Genomic DNA, 24833 nt, shown 5'->3' on the forward strand with positions numbered 1-24833 from the left:
ACAAATGCAAAAAAAAAAAAATCAAATGCACAAACTGTTTTTCCACATGGCAAACCCTAAAACAAAGTACTGTTTCTGGATGGAATAAAAAACAAACAAAAGCCTGTCACTACCTTGGTAAGAAAGATTTGCTTTTTATGTTATAGCTTAATACTAGGGCTGTCAAGCAATTAAAAAAAATAATCGTGATTAATTGCACTGTTAAACAATAATAGAATACCATTTAAATATTTCTGGGTGTTTTCTACATTTTCAAATATATTGATTTCAATTACAACACAGAATACAAACTGTACAGTGCTCACTTTATTTTTGATTACAAGTATTTGCACTGTAAAAACCAAAAGAAATAGTATTTTTCAATTCACCCAATACAAGTACTGTAGTGCAATCTCTTTATAATGAAAGTTGAACTTACAAATGTAGAATTACGTACAAAAAAAACTGCATTCAAAACACAAAATATAAAACTTTAGAACCTACAAGTCCACTCAGTCCTACTTCAGCCAATCGCTAAGACAAACAAGTTTGGTTACAATTTGCAGGAGATAACGCTGCCACGTCTTGTTTACAATGTCACCTGAAAAAGAGAGCAGGCATTCGCGTGGCACTGTTGTAGCTAGCATCGCAAGATATTTACGTGCCAGATGCGCTAAAGAGTCATATGTCCCTTCATGCTTCAACCACCATTCCAGAGGACATGCGTCCATACTGATAATAGGTTCTGATAGAAACTATCCAAAGCAGAGCAGACTGACGCATGTTCATTTTCATCATCTGAGTCAGATGTCACCCTCAGAAGGTTGACTTTCTTCTTTGGTCGTTCGGGTTCTGTAGTTTCTGCATTGGAGTATTGCTCTTTTAAGACATCTGAAAACATTCCCCACACCTCGTCACTCTTAGATTTTGGAAGCCACTTCAGACTCTTAAACCTTGGGTCGAGTGCTGTAGCTATTTTTAGAAATCTCACATTGGTATCTTCTTTGCGTTTTGTCAAATCTGCAGTGAAAGTGTTCTTAAAACGAACATGAGCTGGGTCATTATCCAAAACTACTATAACACGAAATATATGGCAAAATGCGGGTAAAACAGAACAGGAGACATACAATTCTCCCCCAAGGAGTTCAGTCACAAATTTAATTAACGCATTATTTTTTTAACAAGCATCAGCAGTATGGAAGCATATCCTCTAGAATGGTGGCCAAATCATGAAGGGGCATATGAATGTTTAGCATATCTGGCACATAAATACCTTGCAACGCCGGCTACAAAAGTGCCATGGGAACGCCTGTTCTCACTTTCAGGTGACATTGTAAATAAGAAGCAGGCAGCATTATCTCCCATAAATGTCAACAAACTTGTTTTGTCTTAGCAATTGGCTGAACAAGAAGTAGGACTGTGTAGACTTGTAGGCTCTAAAGTTTTACATTGTTTTGTTTTTGAGTGCAGTTATGTAACACAAAAAAAAAAAAATACATCTACATTTGTAAGTTACACTTTCATGATAAAGAGATTAGGTGAATTGAAAAATACTATGTCTTTTGTTTATCATTTTTACAGTGCAAGTATTTGTAATAAAAAATATAAAGTGAGCACTGTACACTTTGTATTGTGTTGCAATAGAAATAAATATATTTGAAAAGGTAGAAAAATATCCAAAAATATTTAATAAATTTCAATTGGTATTCTATTGTTTAACAGTGCAATTCATCGCCATTAATTTTTTTAATCGTAGTTATTTTTTTTGAGTTAATCACATGAGTTAACTGCGATTAATCGACAGCCCTACTTAATACTTTATGTATTGTTGTGCTTTTTGGTGGTTTATTTTAAAATACAGTAACTCCTCACTTAATGTCCTCCTGGTTAATGTTGTTTCATTGTTATGTTGCTGACCAATTCGAGAACATGCTCATTTAAAGTTGCGCAATGCTCCCTAATGGCATTGTTTGGCAGCCACCTGCTTTGTCCACTGCTTGCAGGAAGAGCATCCTGTTGCAGCTAGCTGGTGGGGGCTTGGACCAGGATGGCCCATCAGCTCCCCGCTCCCCTAAGTTCCCTGTGCAGCAGCCGTACAGCAGGCTGCCAACTGCCAGGCAGTTCAGCTGTCCCTCCCCCCACATGCTGCTCCTGGGAGCCTCCTGCTTGCTGGGGGCGGGGGAGAGGGAAGGAAGAGGCGTGCTAATGTTAGGGTGTCCTTCTCCCATAGAGTGGGGGGACGGGACACGAAACGGCTCATGAGAGAGGGAGCTTGCTGGCAGCAGCTGCTGTCTCAACTTGCTGATCTACTTAAAAAGGCAATGTACTTAAAGTGGGGTCTGTACTTAAAGGGACAATGTGAGTTTCTTTCTCGCACACAGGGTGTGTGTGTCTGCGTGTGTGTGTCTCTCTCTCTGCCATGTTGGGTCTCCTCCCTCCATTCCTATTGCCTTGCAGAGTGTTAGGCTTCATTAACAACAATATGTTAACCCTTGAGGGCTCAGCCAAGTGCTAGTTCATCATTTAGCCGTAAGACATTTCCTGGGAAATATCCCACCCTCTTCCACTCACAATCACCATTGCCGTTTTGCTTAAAGTAGCATTTTTCAGGAACATAACTACAACGTTAAGCAAGGTGTTACTGTACACCCCTAATAAGATCATTGTACATAAATACCTCGGTCTGATTTTGAACTGCCTTATCAATGCCATGTCATCTGAATACTGAATTGCATTTGGAGATCACATGCTGCGTTCCCTAATTTAAAACAAAATCAAGCTGCATGCGTATCTAAATTAAATGTATTGTAGATTACATCTCTTTTTGGACCTGTAAGATTTACTATTACTGTGTAATAATTCTCACTTACCATAAAAGGATTACTAGATACTCCAACAGCAGCAACTTGTCCAAAGGGGGTTACTACAGGCTTTGCCTGTCCAAATGCAGCAAAACCTGCACCTTGTCAAGATAAAAGATGTTAGAAGTAGCTTCATAATGGCGGCCAAGCCTTTAAAGGCAGACGACTATTTCCTATAAGCCCACTCCCATCACAGTGACACAGGTTAAACGTTTTAGTACATTGGTAATTTGTCTATCAAGGCAGCAGGACTGGGACAAATCCGGTCCATAATTTAGCCTCTCTAAATATAAATGTTTAAAATTGCTTTTGAAGTTTTGCATAAATCTATGAATTTTCTTTCAATTCCTATGGAAACGTGTTTTGAGAATTCCCATGACTGTTTCTAAGCCAAAACGCTCTAATGTTGTTCTAGTACATGACACACGAGTAAGTTTCTAATCAATTTAACGTAATCAGAGTGAACATGGATGTGAAACAATTTTCATCACGTAAGGTGAGTAAAATGCTAAACACACTAACAATACAAGTTCAAATTAAGTTTTTCAGCTGTAAAAATTAGAGATATTGCGATTCAAAAAATTAAAGCTTTGTAAACCCTTAAAACACAAATTGTCAACACCACGACACAATATACAAATTAAATATGCTTAAATCAACAAATCATAGCTGTTTACATGATTCATGTTAGTCCACTTGTAACAAGCCTAATTCAAAAGTCTTAAATCACTGGATTTAAATTCAAATAAGTTCTCAAGCAGCAATTTTCTTATTTTGCCTACCTGTAAATTTCTATTGTTAACTGACATCTCTGTTCAGTTTGTGTACACACAGGGATATCAATGTTTATAAACATTTACCAATAAAAACCTAATCCTTCCAAGCCTTGCTATAAGCCAGGACTATTAATGGTTTTCCAGGAAGAAGGAAGGCCAAATCATTGTGATTTTCTACTACACATTTCGTACAAAGTAACAGTACAGTAGCACAGTAAATTACAGCATCTTTTTAAGTGTTCAGAATCTGAATACTCTGCCTCCCTAAAGCTAATACCAACAAATATTATTGAACCAATACCACCAGAGATAGGGCTTTATAATATTAATTATAGTTACAAGTGCATTAATCAGTGTTAATATAAAATGTTAAAGAATAGGAAAAACAAAGTAGCTACTTCTGTGTTACTGAAAAAAGGAAGCAAGAGTTGGGTGGTTATTTCTAAAGGTTCCAAAGTTATTCCTTCCTGACTATATTCCAGTGCACAGTTTTCTTTTTGGACCTTTTCCTGCATGTAAAAATTCATTAAAAAATAATTTAGGCTATTTTCTTTTATGCTCTCTAGCCCTCTCTCTTTTTTAAGGTTTGAGGAAATATGTTGTAATAGGTTCCAGACACATACAGTCTCCTTCCCTGCACAAAAGTTTTAGTAAAAAATCCATATAAAAAGTCTCACTATCATTTTGAGATAGCGATCATAGTTATAGCAATAAAATTGGAGACATTTGACAAAGATTATACCATGCCATAAAAGACCATGAAGAAACCAAGTTCTTTAGTCCTGCAATTATATAGTTGCAAGATCATCCCAAAAGATCCAAGATAAGGAAAATGTACATTAGAAGTTAAGTATTGTCTTGGATTGCTAAAATGTAGTTTGACTATGCAATACTCTATGTTTTTTGCTAGTAGCAATGTACCACAACTGACACAACAATTAAGGTATACTCCTGTCATGCCTGCTCCTTACATGCAAGGAATTTCCTTTACATAGTCCCATTGCTTAACCAAGATTTCTGGTATGTATGAACTTACCATTTGGTTGCTGAGCAAAAGCAGTCTGTTGTGGGAAAGCTCCCTGGGTTGGGAAGGCAGGCTGCTGGAAATTGCCACTGAAGCTAGTAGGAAGACTGTAGGATGCAGGAGTTCCAAATCCTGCAGGCATGCTCATGGATGCTGTGCCAAATGTAGCCGCTGGCAAGTGAAGTAACATTCAATTATTTTTAATTTACAAGTAATTTCTTATACAAAATGTACTACAATGCCACTAAGAAGAATCTTGCTAGCTTTCTAATACCCGCCCAACAGCCACTGGGCGGGTTAGTCTCAGCTTCCAGTAACACTAAATTAATTTGCTCACTAGAAATTAAATAAAACACATGCAAAATAAAAAAAATTAAAGCTAAACTGCGAGTAGAACACCGTCAAATTGGCTGGGTCCAACTTTTTTGATTACATTAGCATCTGTAAAGTCAATGGAATTCTTTTCCATGTTTTACTTCTACTCAAGTGCTTCCAAAAGTTATTTCTGGTAAAGAGTTAATGTGGAGGCCAGTATTTATAGGCAACACCAAAAAAACAGCATGTATGTTCAAAGAAAGAAAATGTTAGGTCTGAAAAATTTCAGTTTATAATTTCCAAGGTGAAATTATAAACAATGAGATAAAGTTGTAAAATCAATCTTCAGTGTTCTTTTAAAATAACTTCTTACTATGCTCAGACTCGTATACAAAATTCCTAGCACAGAATTCCTTAGTTTAAGATTGAGGTGATGCTTTAAAAAAATCTCATCTGCATCACTGTTACTGAACATTCCAGGTAGAACAAACTAGGCATGTCTTCAGAGAAATGTTGAGTAAGAGTAGCACAGTGTGACTAACAACAAAACCATTACTAAATCCTTCGGGGTTTACTGTGAATAATATTAAATAGCACACAGAAAGCTTTTTGGTATGAACATAAATGTCAGGCATTTTTGCTCTAATTCAGCATTGAGTGTAACCATTCTTTTAATTTAACTTTCTTTGGTATAAAATTTGCACAAATTTAATTCCAAATCAACACATTTGATTAACTGAAAAGTAAACTATTGTCTGGAGATAGTGTGCCCTTGTTGCCAAGAAGGCCAATGGCATTTTGGGATGTATAAGTAGGGGCATTGCTAGCAGATCGAGGGACGTGATCGTTCCCCTCTATTCAACATTGGTGAGGCCTCATCTGGAGTACTGTGTCCAATTTTGGGCCCCACACAACAAGAAGGATGTGGAAAAATTGGAAAGAGTCCAGCGGAGGGCAACAAAAATGATTAGGGGACTGGAACAATGACTTAGGAGGAGAAGCTGAGGGAACTGGGATTGTTTAGTCTGCAGAAGAGAAGAATGAGGGGGGATTTGATAGCTGCTTTCAACTATCTGAAAGGGGGTTCCAAAGAGGATGGATCTAGACTGTTCTCAGTGGTAGCAGGTGACAGTACAAGGAGTAATGGTCTCAAGTTGTAGTGGGGAAGGTTTAGGTTGGATATTAGGAAAAACTTTTTCACTAGGAGGGTGGTGAAGCACTGGAATGCGTTACCTAGGGAGGTGGTAGAATCTCCTTCCTTAGAAGTTTTTAAGGTCAGGCTTGACAAAGCTCTGGCTGGGATGATTTAGTTGGGGATTGGTCCTGCTTTGAGCAGGGGGTTGGACTAGATGACCTCCTGAGGTCCCTTCCAACCCTGATATTCTATGATTCTATGAAAGGAATGGTGAGAGAGTGTATATATTTAAGTAACCATTAAACAGAATAAGATAAGTATGGGATATAAAGTAAACAGATAATTGACACAGTACAATTATCAAAGAATGCATTGACATTACTTTCACAAATTACCATCAACAGAAGAGGCTATTTAATTGTGAACAGCTTGACAAAACAGCAAACCCAAACACCATTGCACAATTTGTCACAATGGTTTAGGATATCCAAAAGGTGTCAAACTTACTACAAGCAAGCTTCAAAGAATTTACTCAAATAAGTTGTAAGCATCTACTAACGTGACCATGGAGGTAAGCAATAATGACTTAATTGCTTGATGCAAATAAAAAAATTATACTAAGACAATGCCAATTTTTTTCCAAGTGCCACACATCCATGCTCACTCCATTTTAAAATATGGAAAACAGCTTACTCAAAATTTACATGCAGAGAACCAGGAAGCTAGCAATAAGTTTTCACAACAAAGTAAACAATTAGCCACATGAAACTCAGATATCAAATGTGGCCACCTACCAAAATGAGCCTGAGGAAATATGTGAGAGTGCATTGCTCCCGAGAGGCCTTATGGAAAGCCACAAAAAGACCAATGTCAAATGATTTATATACTTGTGAACAGTCATTTTTATACAACTATTTTACATGACAAAAAGTGCAGTGATTAAAGAGCTTTTTTAAAACCTGTAAAAATTTTCTAACAACTAAGCTTTGAATTTATCAAGTGTACTGCAGACCAATTGGTAAATTATATGTTACCTGAAATAATTATGCTAACAAAGTCAAAGGCTTTTTTCTAAAATACACTATAAAGTTTATACCAAACCCATTTATACTGCACACGAGATGCAAATATAGCATAAAGCTAAATTATATGCAATCTTATTATACTTATCACGTTTGCAGAAAGGAACTTGTGACACAGAAAATGTTAATTACAATATCCTATCAGATCCGTAACTGGAGTACAGTAAAACTTGTACTCTTTTTCACTTTTTCAAAGGACAGCATGTTTTCAGAAGTAAGGGAACATAGAAGTAGATGAATAGAATTTGTTTTAAAGGGTTAATCTAAAAAACAACCTTCACACTTGTCACAGGGCTTGTCTATACTGCCCTGCAGTTCAGCCTACGAGGGAGTGAACAGCAGTGCACACCAAAGCGCTGAACTGTAACTCCTTGTGTGGATGTGAACTAGAAGGTTACTACTGCACATTAATATAACCCTGTTTGAGGAGGATTATATTAATGTAAACTAGGAGCCTGCTAGTTCACATCTGCAGCATCCATACAGGGGAGTTACAGCACAGCTCACACCCGCACAGTTCAAACTGCAGGAAGTGTAGGGCATATCCTACGTCACTATCTGGCAGAGACCTTCTGAAGGTAATTCCAACAGCCTCTTTAAAGCTAAATTTTTTCAAGGATACAAGAGAATGACAGAAATTTTTAAAGATAGTCCAAAGTGGTACAGATTGTAATACTGGGATGATATTAAATAAAGGAGAGAATTTTGGTGGCATACCAAAGGTTTTAACCGAACAGCAGAGTCTATTAAATGGCAGAATAGCCACAGTTGCCACATGGGGCCAATCCTAAAATTCAGCATTGCAGATAAAGAATTAATCACAGAATAAAGTATTAAACTTGTAGTAGTGTCTAAACTGAGGAGCACTGTATTGTAAGAAGGAACATTAAACTGGTTTTTCAATTTATAAATTAAACTATTTTACATATGGAGTCATGGCCTCATGGATTCTGCAGAATTCACTTCTTGTCTCAGACTTGTGCTCCATTAATTTAAGCTATCATTTAAAAGGATTTCTCATCCTAACAGTAGGGAAGGAAAAACCTGTAAACGTGAATGGATGTGGGGTTTGTCTTTGAGGGTGCAGAGAATGATAAAAGCTAGAATTGCTCCATTCATTTAAATGGGGTGTAAATTCTGACAGTGACAGTGTAAATGTCACACTTAACTGTTTCAAATACTTAAATATCCAACAAGTGTTCTTAACTCAATCCCACTCTGCATTCCATGGTGGATAGTTTAGTATAAAAAACAAACAAACAAACAATCATAGGGGCTACTATACTGATTGCATTATTAATTTTTTATATTTTTATTCTAAATGAAACTGCTGCAGAATTTCCAAGTGCAACAAAATTTATATTCTGCAGCTAGCTGGAACTAAGGTGCCCTACAGATGCTGCCTTTCACTGCTGAGTACCCCAAAGCACTTTTCGAACTGTATAAAGAAACTCTTACAGCCAACACTGTAACGCAATCACATCTAGCATGTAACAGCAATAAGTACTACACAACAGGTTTAAAACAACACAACAGGTCAATGCTGTAGCCAATTAAAATTGGAGAGGGAATTTAAGAGACAGAACAGGATTACTAGAGCTGGTTGGAAAAATTCTGAATGGAACATTCTTACACCAGAAAATAGCAAATCACTGAAACTGAAATGTTCCATGAGACTATGACAATAGAGATGGAAGCCAGGCATTTTAAAAAAACCTACCTAGCCTGGATTCCTGCTAGTCACCTACCAGGCTCCTTGGCAGTCCTGGTTCCTGGCTCCTTAGCAGCCTCTCTGATGGGGAGCCAGGAGCCAATTTAACAGCTCTTGGAAGCTCAGGTTCCAATGGCTTACAGAGTCTTTGGCACTGGGGCCGCCTTCCAGGTGGTCTGCCCCACAGCTGGGACTCCCAGAACGTCCAGGCTCCTCACTAGGCAGGCTGCCTGGAGGCTTGGCAATGTTTTGAAAAGGTCAAAATGAAATGTCATTTCAACTTAAACAACTATTTGACAATTTGGCTATACGTCTTATTTAAACATTGTGCTCTTTTACTTAAAAAACAGAGTGCAGAATTTTACATTAACTTGTGCATGACCTATTTTCAGGCAATCTCTAAAAAATAAAATTATGAAACTACAAATATAATGAAGTTTTGAAATTAAAAATGTATGTATAGCATATAAAACGGTACAGTGCAATTTTATTTTTCTAACCTGTTGCTCCTCGGCTATTGCTCTGGAACGGGTTTGTTGAAGGTGCCACTGGAGCGACAGGCGCAGCCACAAATGGGTTTGTGGAAGGTGTTGCTGAAAGATTAAGAAAAATTAATTAAAAAAAAAAATTTTACCCAGCATGGATATATATTTGTTCTACACAACCTTCACAAAGACAAATACAGTCAGAAATAACTTTACATAAGAAGTTTTTCCATACCTTTTCTGCATTGGGTACGACAGGATATATATATTTTTTAAACACACCTCACAACCACCACTGATATTTTAGACTACTTACATCATATTGCCTGCACTGGAAACAGTTACATCATCACTTCTAATGACAGTGAAGTCATTAGTACTACTATACAATGGGACTAAAATTTAGTAATATGTTTGCTTACAGTCTGTATAAACAGTAGTAGTATTTTAATATACCTCCAAACGGAGCAGGCACACTCGAAGATGCAGGCTGTGTCTGTGCAGTAGCAGCCACTGGTACTGTTCCAAAAGCATTGCTGAAAATAATTCACATTCATTGAAGTCAGTGTTGCTCCTTTAACATTTAACATCTACAATTAATTTTGGCAGATAAAAGCAGAGTAGAGAAGGGATATTTAGGCACAGATTTGAAATGCTATATAATCCATTAGCACCAGCAGTTGAATTCTGATGCCAAGGTCAAAGGCTAAATATATTAGCGCTGAGCAATGGTAAACCCTGTCTGCCAGTGGCAAAGTGTAAAAGTATGGACATTGAGGAGAAAACAAAGAAATAGGCATAGGCTGCCAAGCAAAAGCTTTAGGGAAATTTGCATTTCCAAGCAAAAAGTTACTACAGGGGCGTGCTTTTAATTACTTTAAAAATTTTTTTTAAAAACGTACATTGCAAATGTCTCACTTTTCAAAACCAATCTCTTACCAATTACAAGGCTATACGCTTAAATATGCATGCAAGTAATCCACATGGAGGATTGTTATCCTCCAATAGAATTTAGTGTGTGTTGTCTAGGAAGGTGTAAAAAAGTGTTTCACTGATAAACACTTGCTTCAGTTTCATTTTACAACCTCTAGCGGGCAGTACAACCACAACTACCGTTAAGAAAAGATGCAGTTTTAGTAAGGACACTGAAGTCAACACCCAACTAACTCCTCTCCAGAATTATTTCCCTACAATTTTTAAATCGTGACCTAGACAAAGAAGAACAGTTGAATACAAGCAGGTTTTTTAAAAACTTTATCAACACTACCATAGGGCTATTTTTCTGCCTATAAATACAGTTGGTTTAGGGCTAATTACTTTAACTTCTAACAAGAAAAAGTACCTGCTAACATTACTGGTGGAAGTATATGCATTACTAGAGGTTGCTGTGGAGCTGAACACACTGTCTAATTCTGCTAGAGCTGCATACTTGTCTGAAGATGCACTTGGCTGACTTGGGGCTGACACAGCAGGACCTGACGGTGCTGTAACTACAGTGCCGAAGCCACTTCCTTGCTCACTACCACCTAGAAAAGAAGATACCATATTGAAATTTAAAATGACACTTCTAAAACCATGTTTTCCCTATAATCTTCTCCATACTAACAGAAAATGTTAATTAACTGTTCTCCCATCCTTTAAGACTAAAATTAAACAATAAAACTTAGTGCCGCTCTAATACACTATGGCTCCCAATCTCTATCTTTATAAGCACACAGTACCATACTTCAATGGGTCTATCACTCCAAAAGTGGCTTCCTAGTTTCCCCTGATCGCATTATTAAGTGAAGTACACTGCTCTCTCTTGCTCCAGTTAGAAAGATGGATTTGTTTTAAACCTTAGTATGTTGTGCATGACTCATCCTTAGAGTACAGCTTTGAAATTTTTGTACATTTAGAAAGCAACGAGGCATAAGAAATCTAACAATTAAGTTACAGAATGATGGACTCTTACTTCACTATTATCTCAAAGTATAATCCTGCGGAAACTCACACTTCCAGGTTCTTGTGACTCCTAACCATATGCTGTGGAGTATTCCCTAGCCTCCTGTATGGTATTTCCCACTAAAGACTGAATTCATGAACCATGCAGTATGTGTCACAAAAGCCATGTCATATCTTCCAACTGGTGGCTTATTTTCATTTATGCCCTAAGAGGGTAACTGCACTCCAAATCCTGAAAAGATGCTAAATAAATGATACAGATCCAGTGTATCAAATTCAGGAGAACAAAATGATAGGTAACAGTATAGAATTGTCTCGTTTCCAAGGATACCTGTTCTCAGCAGACTGCCACTGAGAGGAAAAATTCCATAGATTATTTTACAAGCACCAGTGTATGGTATTTTGTAACCAAGAAGTCTAACGTGTTCAAAAAAACTGGAAGTGTACAACAGTGTAGAGGTGCACTGAGCAATAACACCTACTTTTTGGAATATGGAAGAATATGAACAAAAAAGTTGACAAAGGAGAGTAATTTAAGGATTTTTTGTAGGTAAAATGTAAGAACAAGAGTAGTTATGCCACCTCATGATACCCTTAAGTAAGTTTCACTGAGCTAACGTAGTCTATCTAGCAAATATGCACTAAAGCATGCAGAAGCAATCAAAAAATTGGACAACTTGTGATTAAAAGTAGGGTATTTTTGAACACCTGTGTACCTTATCCCTCCATAAACATTGCCAGGTCAATGGAGATACAAACACTGAGCGACTCTTGATAGTGCACCTCATAGTCCTGTTGTTTATTTGTGTTGAACACACATATAACAGCAATGTTTGTCAGAATAGCTACAAACTACTTAGTTATGGAGCAGACAGTGTCTACTCCACAATTAGAATAATGGCTCATCCTAAGAGTCAGTCAAGCACTGCCCTCCTCAAAACCACACAACTTTAAGGGAAAGAATATTAACAAAGCCATATACTGTATCAGTTTTGCTTAGGAGCTGATATACATGACTTATTTACCATTGTAGTATGCTGGACTGAATCCAACTTAAACTCCAATGAAATTCATGTTACCATCCTTGTTCAATATATGGTTACCTTAGTGTGCATACAAAACCAACCCGTTAAACACTAGCAGTTGTAATCTCCTTTAAGAGAGAAAGACTAGTCAAGCTTTACGTTATATGAACATCTAAAGAAGCTATCATGGTGGCTTTTAATTGTAAAGGTAAAAAATATCTTAGACCCGCAACTGGTGTGATTGAATGAATAAAGTCGCCCACTCCAGCAATACACAGAAACCTGAATAATGTACTACTACAATACTTATCACTCATGACAATTTTTTTTGAGTGATCGGCTCATAAAAGAAGCATGATCTTTTTGATAAGTACTATTTTGCACATGACTGCATAGATTAAAGAATTTGCTTTGTTACAAGAAGCAGCACAGCAATATAGGAGTTTAAAATGTGCAAGTGTGAAGTTAATTAGAATTTTTTGAAGAGACAATTTAAAGCATGCTTAACATGGTTTGTTACCATTTTGACAGGCACAGCCATCCTCATAAGGAATAAAAATGAAGGATAACAGGTCAAAGAAAAAAAACTTTAATACCTTGCCCTGTGCTGAAGATATTATCTAAATTAGCAAGAGCTGCATATTTGTCTGCTGACTGGAGATTCGGTTTATTCACTGCAACTTTACTGGGGGCAGTTGCCGTTGTGTTGCTCTGAGAAGCATTGAAGGCTCCAAAATCAGCACTGGAGGATTTGGGGAAGTTATCAAAGTGAGCAAAGTTAGCATTCATTGATCCAGCACTTCCACCTGTAACAAAATAAGTTAAACATGGATACTTTAAAGGTATAGGAAAGTCTCTCCAAATGCTCTTGGTGGCAATATCATCCCACCTCTTGGTGGTTACACCAGGCAGTAACATCACTTTTGTTTTTTATCCCACAGGCTAACTAAAGCCCCTCTAACACACTTAAAATTAATCTTGAATCAGAATGAGCACATTTATATCTATAAACTTCTAAATCTTAAGAAAACACTGAAAATTCAATAGCTTTCACACACCGTAATTAGCTCTCGCAAAATTATGTTTCAGTGCAACATCATTAAGTCAACTCAAACATCTCACATATTTAGCTAGAAAAAATTTGAGTTAAATTAGCTTTAATTTTATAAATCCAAAATACAGCTTTTGCTGCTGCAAGAATTCAGCAAAATAAGTAGGAGTTGCTTTATTTTCCTCAATGGTACAATATGCTTGACTATTTCAGACATCAGTAACCACTGCAGGCAAAAAAGGTTAGCCTGAAAGTCCAGAGGTAGCACAATGGGATACCAGGCCAAGGTTCAGAGAGACTAACTCAGTCCTTTACTCCCAGATGTCATGGCTGCACCCAGACAGAGACAGACAGACAACACAGCCTTTTGGAGGGGAGATAAAGGAAAAGAACAGAAGGGATTTGAGAGCCCTCCTTTCAAAGAAAAAAAGTTATTTTCCTAGGATACACATTAAATATACTCAAGTAAATAAATCACTCTATTAGGATTTATACTAACACTCTGCTGATCTGAAATATAGGAATCAGTTTGAAAGCTCCAGCTTTTTAATGTGTGCAACAAATTTTATGTTTAAGTCTCTAAAAAGGTATTAATTTATGAGTTTCCAGATCTTCTCTGTGGACAGAGGATTCTGTTCATATGCGCAAGTCAGATTTACATTTTAGTTTAATAGAAAAAGGTGTATGTGCGTGTACACGTACGTACACTTGGTTGAGTACTCAAGTCCACATTAACTATTAATAAACCATTAGCAATTTGATAATTTTAAAAGCAAGCACAGACATTAGCAATGACTGGTGAAAATATATGTAAGGGCAGAACTAAAAAAAACACAATGGCATATAAAACAAAAAACTAAGTTTCCTACTCAACGGAACTTACTGTGTACAGCCTGGAGAGGGAAAGCTGAAGTAAATTCGCCAAAACTGCAGCTAGATGAAAGCGTTCTGAACGCTGGATAGCCAGAAATTGTGTGAAGGGGATTAAAGTTAACAAAAGGGAGAAAAAAATTAAAAAGGAAGTTTAAATGACACCACATTCAAAAGGAAAAAAGGAAAAGTAGTCAGCCAAAGATTAGACAAACAGCAACTGTCAGCCCAAGCAAAAGTTTAAAAGTATGATCAAATTAACAAGAAAAGCAAAATAAGAATTTAGCAATAGACCTTACACATGAAATCTTCTGATAACTGAGTGGCTAACATGCATCTGTGTGGTAAATATATTCAATACTTGTATTACTCTGGTCTGCATTATCTATCTTTACTGAAATCTTCTCTTGGAAGATGGAAATCACAGATGTAATCTCCTTTAGATAAATGTGGCCTGACATTCAGAAGTACCAATATAGTTACATTCAGTAAGCTTACAAATATTTCATGTGTAGGGCTAATTATAAGCGACATCATCATAAATTAGGAGACTTCCCAAAAGTGCCAGAAAAAAGTAAAACAAAAAGAAAACAAAAAAACCCATACCAAATAACCAAACAGAAAAAGGCATTCATTTCAGGTTTCCCCAGAGCTTCAGATTATGATTGTGTTAAAGCAGGCAGATGCAGGAAGTAAACTGAAGTACTTTCTCACTTGTACGTCTGGATTATTTTGTAAAAATTAATCAGAAGTGCTAGTAGTCTACCTGTATTTTGGGGCTGAAAAGGAGACTGACTTGCTGTGGGGAAACCTCCAAAATTACTCGAACCACTAGACTGTCCAAATGCATCAAAGTTTGCAAAACCTGCATTTGCAGAGTTCTGTGCTGTAAATTGTAAAGGAACAAAACATGTTAATGGACATGGAAAACAAAAACACATGTATTAACTGAAGTAAGTTATGGTTATGTTGGTCTGAGTGTGATGTCCTACCTCAAGCATGATTTTTCTCTTTATAAATGAAGCATCACATTCTTATCTAAAGTATAAATACACATCCTATGGATTAAATTAATCTTCAAAATGTATTTTAAGCCTTTCATATTTGCCTTCATAGGTTTGTATCAATAAATTTCCCACTCATTTTTCCATAGTTCATTTCTGTTAAAGCGTGAGTGATATGCCATTACCCACAGTAACTGCATGACCTCAAGAAAAGGTAAATCCGCACTGCAATCAAAAGCGTAATTGCAGTGAACGGTGACATACCTAGGCTAGCTTTAATCTAACTAGCATGGCTAGCAATGAAGCTGCAGCAGCACAGACTTCAGCATGGGCTAGGAATACTTGTAAGCTTTGAGATGAAGCCAATACTATGCTGCTGCACTGCTATTTTTAGATAACGCTAGAAAAGCTAGATTACAGCTAGCATGGGCATGCCTACTCAAACGGCAATTATGCTTTCGATTGCAGTGTAGACATACACAGTGTCAGATTCATCTTAAACCAACAGTACTAACACAGAAAGCCCTGAAAACAGAACACCACATTTGTAACTGTTAAGAGTCAAACAAACAAGATTTTATCTTTCCAAACACTGTTTTCCAGTGAAATGCCAATCCGTCTGGTAGGCTACTTGACTCCCACGAGTCTGGTTTGGAAACGTGAAATATGTTCTACTTCTAGGATGTATTTTTACACCATTTCAAAATGTCAAGCATTTATATATGAAGTACAACATTGTTAGAGGGAATTTAATTTGTCACTACTGAGTTTGTTTTGGATACATACTATTCAGAAGTCATTCAACCTGTCAAAGCATTCAAAGCACTATGTAATTAAAATGCAATTTAAAAAAAATCACATAACGGAACACGAAGCCAAACCAAGCAGTGAAATACTAAAGATGCCTTCTTTTGCAAAACAGCATTTATATTGATTTGACCTTTTTAGGGGTTTTTTTGCCCCTAGATCCAGATATTAAGAATACTGGACAATTAACAAAAATTGCATGTCCATCAACATTAGGTGTGAAAAGTGAACCTGCAAAGGAAGGGAATTTAGAATTGACACCCATTGTGCCCTCAACCCTTCCCTTTGTGTCTTGACATTGTAGGTAACTGAGGTAAGCTGTTGGTTGAGGGAGTCAGGGGCTCAACTCCCAGTGAAAGTCAATATAAATTCGGTGTTCAACTCATTGGCTACTTTGAAAATTCTAGCCGCTATTTACGTGCTACACTATGCAAGCAATAATGACTAGAGGGGAATCCCTACACATGAATCTCTAATTTAAAGTGACTTACTTTTTTTTTTAAGTTGATCTAAAACCCCTCAATATGATGTGATTTTCCATTGGCATAACAGAATTGGGAATGGGTTCTTTGGAGGTTCTGTGGTATTATCAGGTCGGTGCTTTCAATGTGCCTGAAGCAAGTTTTTACAACTAAGTTATAAATCCCAGGAAACAATAAGCTATAATAGAAATACTGATGCCTAAAGTATGGAATTGGAATCTATTTAAATAGAGATTGGAGAATTCCTCATCCAACTTTAGCCATATCTCTGGAGTTTTGAGCAACAGCATAATGGGAGGCAAATGTGTGGACTGAGGAGGAAGTTGCCACTCTACAAACATCTACAACCAGAACCTGTGGCAGAAACACCATCAAAGCACACTGATCTTGTCAAACGAGCTGTGACTGATCGGTGGGGTGACATTATCCAGGACATAGCACGTGCACATATAAGAGTTGATCCAAGAAAAGTTTCTTTGCACAGAGACGGATTGTCCCTTTATTCTGTCTGACACCACTATAAATAGTTAGTAGGACTTATGGAAGTGCCTGGTCCTGCACAAATAGAATACCAGAGCTCTTCTGATGTCCAAGGTATGTAAAACGCTCCTCCCTCCCTGTTCGAATGTGGCTTCGGGAAGAATGCAGGCAAACAAATGGACTGGTTGATATGGAAAAAAACACCACATTTGGAATGAACCTGGGGTGAGAATGCAAATTAACCATGTCCGTAAAGAATATTATATAGGAAGGCCCCGACATTAAGGCACATACTTCTCCTACCCTTTTGGCAGAAGTGATGGCCACTGAATATATCATCTTCACTGGCAGAGGCAGCAGAGAGCAAGTAGCCAAAGGTTCAAATGCCAGACCCATCAGACTGGACAAACACCAAGTTTAGGTCCCATGGAGAATTACCATCTTGTACCTGAGGACACAACTTGTTAGGCCCTTCAAAAACCTTGTAGATATGTCATTAGAGAAAATAGTGATTATCTTCTTTAGGGTGGAATGCTGAAATAGCTGCCAGATGTACTTTGATTGAACTAACAGCCAAACCTTGGTGTTTTCGGTACAATAATTAGTCAAGAATATGTTGAACCAAAGAACAGGACAGCAATACCCCACCACTGGCAAGAACAAATGGAAAAATGCCTTCATTTAAGAGAGATAAGTAGCTCTTGTAGAAAACTTTCTACTATTTAGAAGGACCTCCTGAACCTCTTTCAAGCAAGATCACTCTCTAATATTAGCACCGGAGCATCCATGCAGTTGGAGTAGGCGCCCATGACCTTGAGAGATTAGGTCTCAGTTTAGTGGAAGTGAGATTGGAGGTTTCACTGACACTGCCAAGAGAGTGAAGAACCAGTGTTCATGGGCTCAGGCTGGAGCCACGAGTACGACTCTGGCTTGGTCACATCTTATCTTTAGTAATACCCTCTGAATGAGTGGGATTGGGGGAAAAGTGTAAAATGGGCTGCCTGACCACGGCAGCAAAAACAGCGACTGTCAGGGAACCTGGGCTGCAATCTAGCAGGGAGCTGAACTGCTGACACTTTTCCTTGTCACAAACAGGTCTACTTGGGGAAACCCCACCAATGGAGGATGTATCTGGACCAAGACTACTCAGTGACTCATAAGCAATCTGATCAGGTGGTCTGTTGGATCATTTTGGACCCCCAAAGATAAGAAGCTTTAGATCTATCAAGCTAGCAATGGAAAGCTGCCTCTTGATAGAGTGGAAAAAGTTGGCTCCTCCCTGCTTGAGACAGAACATTACTGCTGTGTTGTATGTAAGGACTAACAGACTTTTTCTTGATGTGCAAGAAACATCTGGCACTACGGTCGATAGTTTTACACATCAATGGCAGGGCTGAAAGCTAAGTGTTCCAAGGACCAGAAATCCTGAGTCTGCAGAGAACCCAAATTGATTCCCCATCCCAGGCAGACACATCCATCACTAGCATGAGCATCAGCTGCAGGCAGGCAAATGGAACACCTACACATACATTGGCTGAACCTGTCCATCAATCAAAGGAGCCAAGAACATAAGTCATTCTCATCACCAACTCTAGCTAATGGAGGCGCAGCGAATAGATAGATGCCAACCCACTCTGAGGAATTCTGGAGTTGAGTCCAGTATATTGAACTACATACAGGCAGGAGGCCATATGCCCCAGGAGCCTCAAACAGTTTCGTGCTGTTGTGACTGGGTAATGTTTTCTACCTATAATAATTGATTGAATTGCCTGGAACAAAGTCCAGCACAACCCCTATAAATGCTACTCTCTGGACCAGGGAGACAGGAGACTTCTCTGCATTGACTAGCAGTCTCACAGCATTGAACACTGACTGGATCAGGCATAAACTGCACTGTACCTACAGTTGACACAGACCCTTGACAAGCCTGTCATCCAGATTTACCCCTACTCTCAACTCCCGATCTTCTAATGAATGCAGCTACTACTGACATAACTTCTGTAAAGATCCTGAGAGCGGCTAATAGGCCAAATGGTAGTACAGTGAACCAATTGTGACACTGGTAACCGAGGTGCTAACTCTTACCAAATCTGCACAGCTGACTCCTACACTGAAAAATTCATAGCTGGAAACCAGACCAGCTCACGTGTGTTAGTACTACTCAAGATAGGTGCTAGACTTGTAAGACTGTGTTTAGACTCTACAAAATGTTGGTACGTTGCTGCATACATTAATCTTACTTGTAATGTCTGAATCCCATGCTCTCAGGAAAGTTTTGCTTTATAAATTGTAAAAATGCCTGTTCTAAACTTGTGAACCTAGGCAGAAAAAGGACTATCAAGTCTAACTGGGCTACTGTAGGACAAAAACTTAGTTGATTTCTTCATGGGTGGAAGTTTACTATAGGATTAGCTACCAGCGTGCTCTTTGTTGAGATCTCCGGTACAAACTGATCTGGGGTAAGTGACTGGTTTATTGGGACTGGTAGCAACCTGAGTATTTTGTGATTTTTGGTGTAGGTAATTATTTTTCACTAAGTGCAGCTTGTCTGGGTGGCAAGATAGACCGGAATGCCCGAGGGGACAGTCTGCGACTCCATGGTAAGACTAGTACAGTGATCCAGGAGTTCACATGTGTTACTGGGTAGTTGAAATCTAATTACAGAACCACCACTTTGGGGCATCTGCCCTGCTTTTTGATAGTTTGACCTGAGGCTGGCACTTGTGGACATGAACCACTCCAGACAGCATGACAATAATAATTTTGATTTACCAGAAATCTGAGATAATCAAGCTCACAGGAAGCGACTGCCACAAGGAAGTACGCATCCTGTAAGTCGAGGGCAGCATACCAGTCCCTAGGATCCAGGGAAGGGATAATTGAAGCTATCTTCTTTAAGAATGTATTGAGTTGATGCAGGTCTACAATTGGCCTTAAACCTGGCCCCTTCACCTTTGGGATTGGAAAACCATGGAACTAAAACCCCTTCCCTTTCAGAGGATGTGGAATCTTTTATATTGCCCCCAACCAAGAGAGACTGTATCCTCCTGGAAGGGGAGCTCCTCTTGAGAGTGGTCCCTGAAGAGGCATGAGAAGGAAGGATGGCAGGAAGGGGTAGAAACAAACGGTTGAGTATATCCCACCTCCACAGTGCTCTAGACACACTGGTCCAAAGCAATTCAGGACCAAGAACTGAGGAAGAGGGACAGATGGTTGGCAAAGGGAGAAGGAATTTGGGTCTGGAGAAATGACTGGCACTTTCCATCCCCTTCGAGATACCTGGAACTGGAGCCAAAGCAGCAGGAGGAGGAAGCCTGTACCTATAATCCCATGACTACTTTTTTGACAGATACTATTGAAGAGCTGGAACAGAAAAATGGTGCATCTGCTGAGGTTGATAGTACTTTCTGACTGGGGCAGGTGAATACAAATCTAAGGAGCTTAAGGAAGCTTGAGTACTTAAGTCCATGAAGCTTGCTATCTGTCTTGTCTGAGAACAGAGAAGGACCCTCAAATGGCAAGTCCTGAATAGGTCTTTAATGTGTGCTTTGCCCAGGCACTTCAGACAACTATTGTGTGGGTCGCTCACTGGCAGGCCTTGAGCCAGAAGTACACGGCTTGAACCCTGGAGACCAGGGCATGCCTCAGTAGCAGCATCAGAACCCCGAAACAGGGAACAAACAACCATAATTTTAAAAAATATAACTTTTTAACACCGTTAAAAAACATGCCAATCAGCATGTAAATTTTCAGATTAAAAAACTAACTATAGTAAATACACTAACTACTAAACTAAGCTCAGGGAAAAAAGTTTCCGACTGCCAGGCCCTGGGTGCACAGACACCAGGAGTGGAATGGATAAGTGCAATCACTTGAAGAAAAAACTGTACTACTCTTGTGAACTTTCACATTTTCAGTTAAGTAAATTTGTACTCAAATTGTTTTCCTTCCCCAATTCACATCTACAATATGTTAAACTAGTTTCCTTTGCCCCACTCTTCTCCATAATCCCTCTGCCCAAGTTCCCATGTACTACTTGGCACATTAGGACCTCCACAAGATGGAGCATTATCAGAAGCTACATTCTTGTGCAGTTACCAGGCATTACAACAGTACAGCAACAGGCACTCAGCCCTCTCACAGAGTGCTCTCACTGTCTCCACAGTCTACCCAACCAATGCAGAAGTACCTTACTACAACAGTTTTTTTCCTGCTGGCTACTAAATTCATCCATTCCCTTGTGGCTGCAACAGTTTATAACAGAAGCTGTTAATCTTGCTGCCCCTCAGCAGTGGTTTCTATAAGGGGCCAGACTATACATTCCAAATGAAAAAAATATTCAATCTCCTGTAGGAGAAGCTGTAAAGGAGGCAGAACCACTACCACATCAACAAAATAGGCATCATGGACCAGCATCAGTACGCCGCCAAAGCAAGAACTGCTGACCTATATACATCAAAGCCCTCTACCTTCTACTGCAACAATCTTTGTAGCCAATCACCTGCCCATGTACCTTCTACTATAAGATGTTCACGTACATCTTAATTTTGTGTGCAATGATTCCCAATTATATTCTATAGACCTTTTAAGAGTTTGCTATTGTATGCGTACGTGAGTTCAACAACTCCTTCCTTTGAACCACAAAGACAAATCTGTAACTTCAGAACCAGCTTCACAGGGTGTTACCGCAACCAAAGTGTAGAAGCCAAGTTCATGAGGGGAGAAAAAGGCACTACAATGTTGATTGGCATAGAACAGAAGGGCTTCAGCCACGTGACTTATGAGCTGGATCACTGAAAACAGTTTATTGCATATGAAATGTCCTTATAAGGTATGGTGCTTGCCAGCCTGGTGAGCAGGCACTTTGCATCGTACAGAAATTGGCTTAGTGATCTAAAATTTGCCACCAGATGTTCGTAATTTAATGTGTTTATAAGAGGTAAAAAGTACCAGCCCTATCAAAGTCCGAGGTTCTAAATACTGTGGGATTGTTTTCCTCAATTCACTATGTCAAGAAAGTGAGAGCACCTTACTGCAGAAAAGGACACCAGTGATATATACTCAGGTATTCTTCCCATTCACAACTTAAAGCAATAATTTCAATCTAAAAACTAGCTGACTACATTAAAAATTTTAGTCTTTCCTATTGAAAGATATATCTTCCTTTGTATCTGTTCAATCCTATATAAAAGTAGTAAGATAGTCCTGAACAGAGGTAATGGACCATGGTTTATGCTGTATTAGAGTGATCAAGCATAAAATGAAAAAACAGTTTGCCTAAAAAGAGGCTTACAGTTCTTGAGGTCTATAAAAAAAAAAAAAAAAAAGAATTCAAGTACATTGTAATCGGATACAAATGTGGTTTGATTAGGCTGGATCTTTACAGGAAAGACTTCTTAAGCATCCAGACGCCTTTGGAGTGAAACTTTGTTTTATGTAATACTGACCAATCAGCATGTAAATCTGCAGATTAAAATTTGAAATCTGTCAACAAACATCATTCCAATGTAAATACATTCCAAGAAACTGATTTACATGAAAGCCTTTGTTTTACGCATGCTTTATAAAATAAGCTAGAACTCTTCATGTTTAATTCTACTGATTTTAAATTGGTCATTCACATTATCTTTAAAATAAAATGCCTGAAAAAAAGTTTTTAAAAAAATATTTATAAATGTTTTTATTTAAACTGGTGACGAATACCTTATTCAACTCACCAGAAGTGTGCACCCATGATTTTTCAACTTTGTAATTTCACACCAACTATGACGACAACACTTCAGATGAACACAAGATTTTTCATGAGCAGCATTTCTCCTCAGTATTAGCAATATTAGTAGAACCCAGAGATACCAACCAAGATAGGGGCTCCACTGCCTTAGGTACTAAACATTTTAGTAAACAGTACCTAGCCTGAAGAGTTCATAATCTAAGTAGACAAGGACAAAGGGTAGGTACTTGCTCATGGTCACACAGAAAGTTAGTGGCAACACACTACTCAATATCTATAGGCTGCTGACGTATAACTATTGGTGTTCTTCAGAATCAACTTAGTGGTCATTATTCTTTAGGATAAAGTTATATGGACTGAGGTTTCTTTATTTTTCCCCCTCTGTAACATTCAGGAATGTTTACAGACAGCCGTTCTAAATATTTAAAAGTCTGTCCCACCACACCTACCCTGGTTTTTGCTCAAAAACTGTTTTCTTTTGCTGCTGCCCCCACACTAGTGAGTCCCAGCCACATGGGCTTCCTCCACTACACGTTTGTTCTCTCTTCCTTCAGTTCTGTCATACTCAGTGAGGCAGCATTGCTTCTTCCCCCTCATTGACACCCACACCAGCTGTCTGTTCGCTATTTTTCACTCCCTTCCATAAAGTATCTTGCCAACTTTTTCAGAGAAAAGAAATGACATCTTGCATAGCCTCTGCCCACTCCCACTACTTTACTCACCTTCTCCTCTCTTGCCACCAACACTGATGCTTCCTGACTTCTAGCCAAATATTTGCTTTATAAACAAGCAACTCAAGGGAAAAAATAATTAAAGCGGAGTGACAAAAAGTGACCAAACGTAATTTGTGTCAGGTACAGATCAATATTTATGTGATCCATGTCAAACGGTACTACTACGCTATATTTTATAGCTATTCTCTTCTGTTTCCCATACTGTTTATTGCAAAGGAAATGCACAGTGTAAGTTTTAAAACTTTAGAATAATACTTGCTTTATTAAACTTGATTTCCAGCTTGCCATAAGCTAAATCTTAACAACTGATATAACAATGTTCAAGGCACAGAAATATTAATTCTCCTTTTACTAATTCAGAAGATCATTCCTATTTATGAGCCATAAAGAATGAAAACTCCTCAGGTTTCTATACATTTAATTAGGAGGAAGTGTCTACACAGAACTCTTACCTGTATGACTGTTGAAATGTGCAAAGTTAGCAAAATTTGCTGTAGCAGTTGACTGAGGAGCAGGAGCAGCAAAGATATCTGAGCCAAGGTCACTGAGGAGGTCAAATTGTTTCTTTTCCTGCTGCTGTTGTCCTTGAGACCTAACGATAACAGGGGACTACAAACAACATTTTAATTAGCTAAACAAACAGGAAAGCCAATATTTAACCACGCTTTACCAACAGCTAAAGGCTACAGACCGAATAAGCACTTCTGGTACTAGTTTTGAACAGTTTTTTGCCACGGAGCATGGTTAGCAAGCCATATCAAGTTTCTTAACTTTAGAATTCAGACCACAATTATGTGAAACAAACAAGCAATGAACCCGTTAAAATTTGGTAATTTAATCTAGAGCTTCTAGTTTAAAATCTGGTACACAGAAGAATCTTTCCTCCTCCTCCTCCCCTCCCTATGGTGTGCAAGAGCATATTCCCTCCCAACCCCCATGGGCTTAGTGTGAGTCTTCAGGTAGCCCTACTGAAGTGCACCTTAGGAGTTACACAGCAGACTTCCAGAGACTAAGATGCATGTAAGACAGGAAAATTAGAGGTATCTAAACAAATGGCTCCATATTATGGAACCTGCATGTGGTATTTGCAATTATTTTTGAAGCCCAGCAGAGCTTCAGAGCCATGTAGACTGAAGCTCCTTCTTCTCACTGAATCCCCATTTTTTTTCTTCCAGGAAAAAAAAAAAAAAAGTTAAATTTCTTGCAGAATTCCTCAACAGAAAATTACAGCTGCATGCTAAAAAACTCAAGAGTCAGGAAATTCTAAACAAACATTTAACCTTAGCTTTACCCTCTTGTGCGTTTGCATTATACAGACTACTTACATCATACATTAT

The 24833-nt window shown here is 38.4% G+C and overlaps 1 protein-coding gene across 15 annotated transcripts in view; it reads right to left on the minus strand.

The window, feature by feature from the left end:
• AGFG1 (ArfGAP with FG repeats 1) overlaps nt 1-24833 on the minus strand; it is a 69707-nt gene that overhangs the window by 705 nt on the left and 44169 nt on the right. The window contains exons 5-15 of one of the 15 annotated variants that reach the window (XM_048865140.2): nt 23949-24105; nt 15025-15144; nt 14272-14343; nt 12934-13143; nt 10798-10894; nt 9825-9904; nt 9384-9476; nt 6885-6932; nt 4653-4811; nt 2850-2941; nt 17-1015 (exon numbers count right to left, since the gene is read on the minus strand). In XM_048865140.2, the coding sequence (XP_048721097.1) occupies nt 680-1015; nt 2850-2941; nt 4653-4811; nt 6885-6932; nt 9384-9476; nt 9825-9904; nt 10798-10894; nt 12934-13143; nt 14272-14343; nt 15025-15144; nt 23949-24105 (1464 nt within the window). In that variant the 3' untranslated portion in view covers nt 17-679. Of the gene's footprint in view, nt 1-16; nt 1016-2640; nt 2738-2849; nt 2942-4652; nt 4812-6884; nt 6933-9383; nt 9477-9824; nt 9905-10710; nt 10895-12933; nt 13144-14271; nt 14344-15024; nt 15145-23948; nt 24106-24833 lie in introns of those variants that run through there. The other 14 variants (XM_048865137.2, XM_048865136.2, XM_048865145.2 and 11 more) reach the window with 14 other exon arrangements.

Source organism: Caretta caretta, chromosome 9, assembly GCF_965140235.1.
Source record: "Caretta caretta isolate rCarCar2 chromosome 9, rCarCar1.hap1, whole genome shotgun sequence".
NCBI lineage: Eukaryota > Metazoa > Chordata > Testudines > Cheloniidae > Caretta > Caretta caretta.